Source organism: Dipodomys ordii, unplaced genomic scaffold, assembly GCF_000151885.1.
Source record: "Dipodomys ordii isolate 6190 unplaced genomic scaffold, Dord_2.0 Scaffold16, whole genome shotgun sequence".
Taxonomy (NCBI): Eukaryota; Metazoa; Chordata; class Mammalia; order Rodentia; family Heteromyidae; genus Dipodomys; species Dipodomys ordii.
Window position 1 is genome coordinate 3012449 of NW_012267232.1, and position 7794 is coordinate 3020242.

General features: G+C 55.5%; 1 protein-coding gene across 1 annotated transcript; it reads left to right on the top strand.

Annotated features, from left to right (window-relative positions):
* Nucleotides 1–244: 244 nt before the first annotated feature.
* Bmp4 (bone morphogenetic protein 4) lies at nucleotides 245–7261 on the top strand. Its single transcript, XM_013012256.1, has 4 exons — nucleotides 245–307; nucleotides 3386–3510; nucleotides 4633–5012; nucleotides 6107–7261. Exons 3-4 carry the CDS (start codon nucleotides 4640–4642, stop codon nucleotides 6961–6963), a joined length of 1230 nt encoding a protein of 409 aa, XP_012867710.1. The 5' UTR covers nucleotides 245–307; nucleotides 3386–3510; nucleotides 4633–4639; the 3' UTR covers nucleotides 6964–7261.
* Nucleotides 7262–7794: the final 533 nt, after the last annotated feature.

The following is a 7794-nucleotide window of genomic DNA, read 5'->3' on the forward strand; positions in this document are numbered from 1 at the left end:
AAAGAAAGAAAGAAAGAGAGAAAGAGAGAGGGAGGGAAAGAGAAGGAAGGAGTAGATGCGGAGGGCAGAGGGTAGGAAGGAGAGGCGCGCGGAGCGCAGAGCCGGCCCGGAAACTAGGTGTGTTGGGGCATCCGAGCCGAGGGGACCAGAGCCTGGGACGCCACTGAGGCCCGGCCTGACTAACTTGCCGGTGTCCCTGATGGGATTCGTGTCCGAGCCGTCTCGAGCCTGCAGCGACCCATTCCCCGGCCCTCGCCCAGGTTTCCCGGAGCTGCTGCTGGCGAGCCCGCTACCGCTGGGATCTATGGTGAGCGAGACTACCTGACCACCCGCACCAGTCCCGAGACGCATCCTTAGGGGAAGAAGTTGGGGGGAGAGGGATTAGTCTACAACTGGGGGGGAAAGGTGGCCCATTTTCTCCCCAGTAGCGCTACGGGAGGTGGGGGATACTGGCTCTGAAAGACCCCTCCAGATCGCCTACTACTGCCTCCTCTATCCAAACCTTTTTGGTCCGATGGCCCCGGACGAGTTCCACTTTGGGAAGGCGCAGAAACACGAGAGGCGGAAAGGAGGGGAAGTCCTTGGCCAAAGACTTGTGTGGCTGAACACGTTGCCCGTGGGCTGGAGGTGGCGATCTCCTGGACGGGAAAAGCAGGAGTGGGAGGGAGTAGGCTCTGAGTTCTGTACAGAGGGAGGGGGCAGAGGGACCGCGACTTAGAGAGAGCACTTGGCCAGCGCTGGCTCCGCGGCCGAGCGCGCAGTCCTGCTGCGGTCCTGCCCAGCGCGCGCGCCGCTCGCGGGGCTACGTCGAGGGCTGGCTTTGCACCCCTGGGTCTTGTGAACCACAGCTGCAGAACGCGCCTTCTCCACGAGCTATTTTCTTAGACTTGGGGGGCGGGAGAGGCACCCAAGGACCGTCCTCTTTTATCATTTCATGGTGCAAGGTTCTAGGTACAACGGTTAGGATGCCGGGGCCATCCAATGGCCCTTTTCGGTTGAGTTGTATCCTACTGGGAGTCGCTATGCGGGACGCGGCTCTGCCAGGCCCTCCGCGCTCAGAACCGACGTGAAACAGGGTCTTGGGATCGCCGCGACCCCGCTCACCTCTTCACGCAAAGGGCTTCTGACGCCCTATGGGACACCGCATGGGTGGAGGGTTTGCGTCGCGCTTGATGAGTTGGGGAGATTTGGTGAGATGTTTAAAAGCCCCAAAGGTATACATTTGGCACACTGAGGCTACCGCAGTTTAGGGAGAAGGTTTAGGTGGGGGAAAAAGAAGGATAACCGCCACAAATTGCGTTCCTATCCCCTAAGAAAAGTTCATTTTGGGCTTTCGTCTTTTTAACTTAAAAAGTCTGCCAAGGAAAACGTGCTTAGAGATGAATCCTAGTGACTCGGAAATCGAAACACCATCCTCGACGACCCCCCCCCCATCATCCCCCAGTCACTTGATTTTTAACGCTGGCGAACCCTCCCGCCACCGACCGCCCGGGGAGACTGGGGAGCTCAGCTTTGTCCCGGCTCCCCGGCGTGCGCTCCTCTCCATGTTTCCCCGCCCCGCGTGCACCAGCGCGCCTCCGTCTCTCTTTCTCACTTTGGAGGGGTCCCCGAGTTTATATTTTCCTCCGATATTATTTGTTTTTCTATAGGATTCTTGGCTTTTCACACACACACACACATACACACACACACACACACACACACACACACACAGTTTGCGTTCTCCAGCCCTTTCCCACTTCTCCCCCACGGTGGCGCGGGTTAGGAAAGCCGCTCTGGGCGGACCGACCGTCGCGCCGCGGCGCCCGAGGCCTCCGCACCTGGGTCCGCGGGTCTCGGGTGGCGTCGGCCACGAAGGAGGGTAGAACGGATCCATCCTTTCCTTTACCAAGCCTCTGCCTTCGTGGCTTCCCGCAAGCGTCCGGAAAGGAAAGGGAGACTGGATGGGATGGGTTCTGGGCGGGAATCCTGGGGATCGAGTTCCCCGGAGCGATTTGGCGCTGAGACCCAGGCTGAACGCTGAGCTGCGCCTGCTCAGGTTTTGGAACAGGCCTCAGCGATCCACGCGTGCGGCACCTTCGGCGAAAGGTCAAGTCACCCAAGTAATTGCTTGAGCTCTGGCCTGATTTTAAAAAAAAAGTCTCGCAGGAATATTTGCTGCGACGCCGCAGCTGGTGCAAAGGAGGAAAGGGGTGTTGGGGAGGGGGGGGAGGAAGTGGCGGGGGTGAGTGGGGTGATGTAAAAAAATAAGTCAAGCCTGGGTTAAAAGAGACTGACGCGGAGGTCGAGTGCAGGCCGAAAGCTGTTCCCGGTTTTGTGGACTTTGGGGAACGTGTTGGGCCGATCTGGAGTTGTAAACCCCTGGCGACCTTAAGATAGGAAAAATACGATGCGCCCTTTCTTAGGCGACGCCTCTTTCGGAATGTGTCCGGAGTTTGGGGACCTGGCGCCCTCAGCTCCTCCCTGCCTGCAGGGCGACCGGTTTCTCGCGAATTTGCTTTGCTTGGAAGGGGTGGAAGTGGGGTACCCAGCGGCCGATGCCCGGCCAGGATTCTCCGTCTCGGTACCGGAGAAATAACTCTAGAAGCCGCTCCCTCTTAAGCCTCCACATGGACCACAGCCTGGCCTGAGAGTCTCCCTTCTCCCGGCCTCGTTTGTGACATGGTCAGCCACTTGGGGCTGGAAGCTAAATCCGCTGTCCAACTCCTCTCTGAGCCCTCGCCGGGATTGGCTGCCTGGCCCTGGGAGCAGGGTTTGGCCTCGGGGAGACCCAGGGGAGGAAGTGTCGGGGTGTGCATGTGTGTTTGCATATGCGTGTGTGTGTGCGTGCGTGCGCGCGCGCGGGTGTGCTAGGTCCCTCGGCGTTTTCCTTCTCCAGTGCCTCTCGGTGGTGAGGCTCTGGGGCAGTGAAGACTCGTCCTCCCTCCACACACACTCCCCCCTCTCCCGCCGCGCCCCGCACCGGCTCCGGCCCCGGCCCCGGGTCCCACTGAAGTGGTGTTGGCGCTGCTTTGCATGGCTCATCCCCTGCCCTGCGCCCCAGACCCTCGGGCTGCAGGCCGCTAGTGCCAGGGTCCGGCCCGACGCAACGCAGGTAGAGGGGAGCACCGGGTCCCCGGCGCGCGCTGGCGCCCGCGGCGGGGCGCCGGCCCCCGGGCCCGGCCCGGCGGAGCGCGGCGGGGGGACTCCTCCCAGACCGCCGAGACTCCGGCGGCGGGCGCTGGGGTTGGCCTCGCCTGGAGGGGCGGGTCTCGAGTCTGGGCCGAAGTGGGAGGAGGGGTAGGGGGGAGGGCGGGGCTTCTGCGTCCACGTGATTCCGAGGGGCTGGAAGAAAAACAGAGCCTGTCTGCGCCGGAGTCTCATTATATTCAAATATTCATTTTAGGAGCCATTCCGTAGTGCCATTCCGAGCAACGCGCTGCCGCAGCTTCTCTGAGCCTTTCCAGCAAGTTTGTTCAAGATTGGCTGTCAAGAATCATGGACTGTTATTATATGCCTTGTTTTCTGTCAGTGAGTAGACACCTCTTCCTATCTCCCCCCCCCCCCCCCCCCGGAATTCACTCTGCCCTCCCCATCCCCGGTCCCCGGGGGTCCCTCCCGTCGGATCACCCTTCCAGCGTCCGCGCTCCGCTGTCCCGCAGCGCTGTTGCTCTGCGTTCAAGGCCCCAGAGCCTCGGGTGCTCGAAGCGTGCCGGTTCCTTTTAAAGTGCTGCCCTCTCCGACCTGGTGTGTTTCGGGAAAGTCGGGCTCCTAGGGACTGGAGACGTGAACGGTCCGCAGCCCCGGGTGGTGCTTGGTTAACCCTTCCCTTCCCCTGTCCGGCTGCTGGTCGGCGGAGAGCCCAACGCCTCCGGGGCTTGGGGAACTCTTGTCAAAACGGAGTTGCCTCGGGAACCTTCCAAATGAGAGTTGAGAGCGCGGGCGCGAACTGGTGCTTTTAACTGAGCGTGTCCAACTCGTCGGCCACAAGTCAATAAGCCTTAAAACCAGCCCGAGAGCCCTCACCCCCAGCCCCCCGACTCCTTGCTCGACCCCTGGACCCCGCCGCCCCAGTCTTCGCCCGGTCCCTGCCTCGCTGCCTCGCTGCGTTCCCTCCCTCCTGCTCCCAAGCAGTTGAAAGTTGTGGAAGTTGGGCTGTGAGGGTGGAGGGAGGAGGGGGGAGGGATGGAGAAAGAGGGGGAAAGGTTGAAGGTCTGAAGTGGAGAGCGGTGGCATTTTAATCCCCCCCCTCCTCCTTGCTTTTTACCACCTCAATGTTAACTGTTTATCCCTGGAGAAGCCACTCTGAGATCACCGGCTCTGATAGCAGCTGAGACAAAAAAGGAAGAAAAAAAAAGATTCACAGGATGGAGGCTATCTGATTTGGGGTTATTTGACTGTAAACAAGTTAGACCAAGTAATTACAGGGCGATGGTGACTTTCAAGCCGTGCGTGGCTGCTGCTGCTGCGGCTGCTGCTGGTGGCGGTGGTGGTTGGTGGATGCCAGGCAGAAAACACAAACTTGATCTTCCCGGGCCCGGGGTTTCTTCTCCACCCTCCATTACCAGCCCTAGACGCAGAGGCATCCCCTCCCTTTCTCTCTATTTGTTGGTGTTTATTTATTCTTTAACCTTCCCCCCCCCCACTCCCCAGAGACACCATGATTCCTGGTAACCGAATGCTGATGGTCGTTTTATTATGCCAAGTCCTGCTGGGAGGCGAGAGCCATGCTAGTTTGATACCTGAGACCGGGAAGAAAAAAGTCGCCGAGATTCAGGGCCACGCGGGAGGACGCCGCTCCGGGCAGAGCCATGAGCTCCTGCGGGACTTCGAGGCCACACTGCTGCAGATGTTCGGGCTGCGCCGCCGCCCGCAGCCCAGCAAGAGCGCAGTTATTCCGGATTACATGCGGGATCTTTACCGGCTCCAGTCTGGGGAGGAGGAGGAGGAAGAGCAGATCCCGGGCACGGGTTTGGAGTACCCTGAACGCCCCGCCAGCCGGGCCAACACCGTGAGGAGTTTCCACCACGAAGGTCAGTCCCAGCCCCAGGTCCGGGGGAGTGGGGGGGTAGGGTGAGGATGGGGGGGGGCGGGCAGTGGGGCCGTGGAAGCCCTGGGGAAGAGGAGTTCAGGTTACATCAAAGCCTCGAATCCCGGAGGCAGAGGAACAGAGCCATTTACCTCCAAGAATTTCCAGAGCTGCCTCTGAACTTGTTTTCTGGAGACAGAGGGGGAGCTGCTGGCGAGCTGGGTAGCGGCATGGCTCAGGAGCAGACTCGGGCTAGCCCCAGTGGTGTGTTGCTGCTGTATCAAAGCTTTTTTTTATTATTTAATTTAAAAAAATTTTCCCCCTGCCGGGTTTTCTGCCCATTTTGTTCAAAGCACCTACTGAACTTAATATTACAGCTGTGTGTTTGTCAAGGTTTATTCAATAGGGGCCTTGTAATCTGATCTGAATATTTCCTAGCGGATGTTTCTTTTCCAAAGTAAATCTGAGTTATTAATCCACCAGCATCATTACTGTGTTGGAATTTATTCTCCCCTCTGTAACTTGATCAACAAGGCATACTCTGTGTTTCCAAGGTCACTGGGGAAATGTTTAGTAACACACTGGAGAAAGTAGAAGGAGGGCTGGAGGGTGTGTGTGTGTGTGTGTGTGTGTGTGTGTACATGTGTACGTGTGTACACATGCAAGTGGGTTTTCTTCTGCCTCCACTCTGTTGGTCCCTTTTTTTCTTTACAACTACTTGTAAAGAAAACTGTGTACACAAAGCTAAAAGAGGATTTTAAAAAGGGGAGATTTTAAAAAGGAGTTGACACATGGAAATTATTACACACACACACACACACACACACACACACAGGAGTTTGGGAGATACTTTCTGTCTTTACTGCTTGACAAATGCTAGTTAAAATTTGCTGCTTCACTAGCTATTCCATTCTCTGCTCCTTCCAATGAAAAAGTCCACTTATGTTCTCCTAATTGAAATACAATATATAAGCAGTTGCCATATATAGCCACATATAACCACTCAGTTGTCCAGTTCAGCTACTTCTTGACTTTCCATCTCTTTCCATGAATGTTCATGTGCTTTTTCTTTTCCCTTCCCTTCCCAACGGTGCCTAGAACATCTGGAGAGCATCCCAGGGTCCAGCGAGAACTTGGCTTTTCGTTTCCTCTTCAACCTCAGCAGCATCCCGGAAGATGAGGTGGTCTCCTCCGCAGAGCTTCGGCTCTTCCGAGAGCAGGTGGACCAGGGCCCTGATTGGGAGCAAGGCTTCCACCGAATAAACGTTTATGAGGTTATGAAGCCCCCAGAGGAAGTGGTGCCTGGGCACCTCATCACACGACTACTGGACACCAGACTGGTCCACCACAATGTGACACGGTGGGAAACTTTTGATGTGAGCCCTGCGGTCCTTCGCTGGACCCAAGAAAAGCAGCCCAACCATGGACTGGCTATTGAGGTGGTTCACCTCCATCAGACACGGACCTACCAGGGCCAGCATGTCAGGATTAGCCGATCGTTACCTCAAGGAAGTGGGGATTGGGGCCAGCTTCGGCCCCTCCTGGTCACTTTTGGCCATGATGGCCGGGGCCATGCCTTGACCCGACGTCGGAGGGCCAAGCGGAGCTCTAAGCATCACCCACAGCGGTCTAGGAAGAAGAATAAGAACTGCCGGCGCCACTCACTCTATGTGGACTTCAGTGATGTGGGCTGGAATGACTGGATTGTGGCCCCGCCGGGATACCAGGCCTTCTACTGTCATGGAGACTGCCCCTTCCCACTGGCAGACCACCTCAACTCAACCAACCATGCCATCGTGCAGACCTTGGTCAACTCTGTCAATTCCAGTATCCCTAAGGCCTGTTGTGTACCCACTGAACTGAGCGCCATCTCCATGCTGTACCTGGATGAGTATGACAAGGTGGTGCTGAAAAATTATCAGGAGATGGTGGTAGAGGGATGTGGGTGTCGCTGAAGTCCAGTCATTCTGGAGGATAGACAGACAGACAGACAGACACACACACACACACACACATACATGTTCCCATCCACCCGCCCACCTACCTACACACTACACAGACTGCTTTCTTATAGCTGGACTTTTATCTTTAAAAAAAAAAAGAAAGGAAAAAAAAACCCTAGATGTTCACCTTGACCTTATTTATGACTTTACGTGCAAATGTTTTGACCATATTGATCATATATTTTGACAAAATATATTTATAACTACGTATTAAAATAAAAATAAAATGAGTCATTATTTTAAAGGTAAATGATGGCCTTTTTCTCTTTAATCTTGTTTCTTCTGTCCTGTCCCTTTTGAGGGAGGTGGTTTCCTGCTGAGGTAAGACTGGAGTGGACTGGAAGGCAGAAGGTGATAAGTGGAGATGGGCAATTGACTGATGGCAGAGAGAGATGGTAATGGCCAGGATGAATTGTTTTCCATTTCTAGTGAATGTTAACAAGGACACAGCACCCTCTCCCATCTGGATGACCCAAGCCTTGGAGAAACACTGGGATGAAAGGTGTGAGCTGGGCTTCTTGCACAGATCTTTTGGTTCACCGGTTAGAGGTGTGTCACAGCTAAGTAATGTAGAGGTCTGGACTCCCAAGAAATTGATTCCCACTTACGCCAGTTTTTTTTTTAAAACTAGAACCTTAAATTTACTAAGTTGGCACTCTACAACTTGAGCCACACCTCTAGCCCTATGTTTTGCTGATTATTTTGGAAATGGAAACTAGTGGATTTTTCTGCATGGATTGACTTTGAATCAAGATTCTCCAGATCTCAGCCTCCTAGAATTAC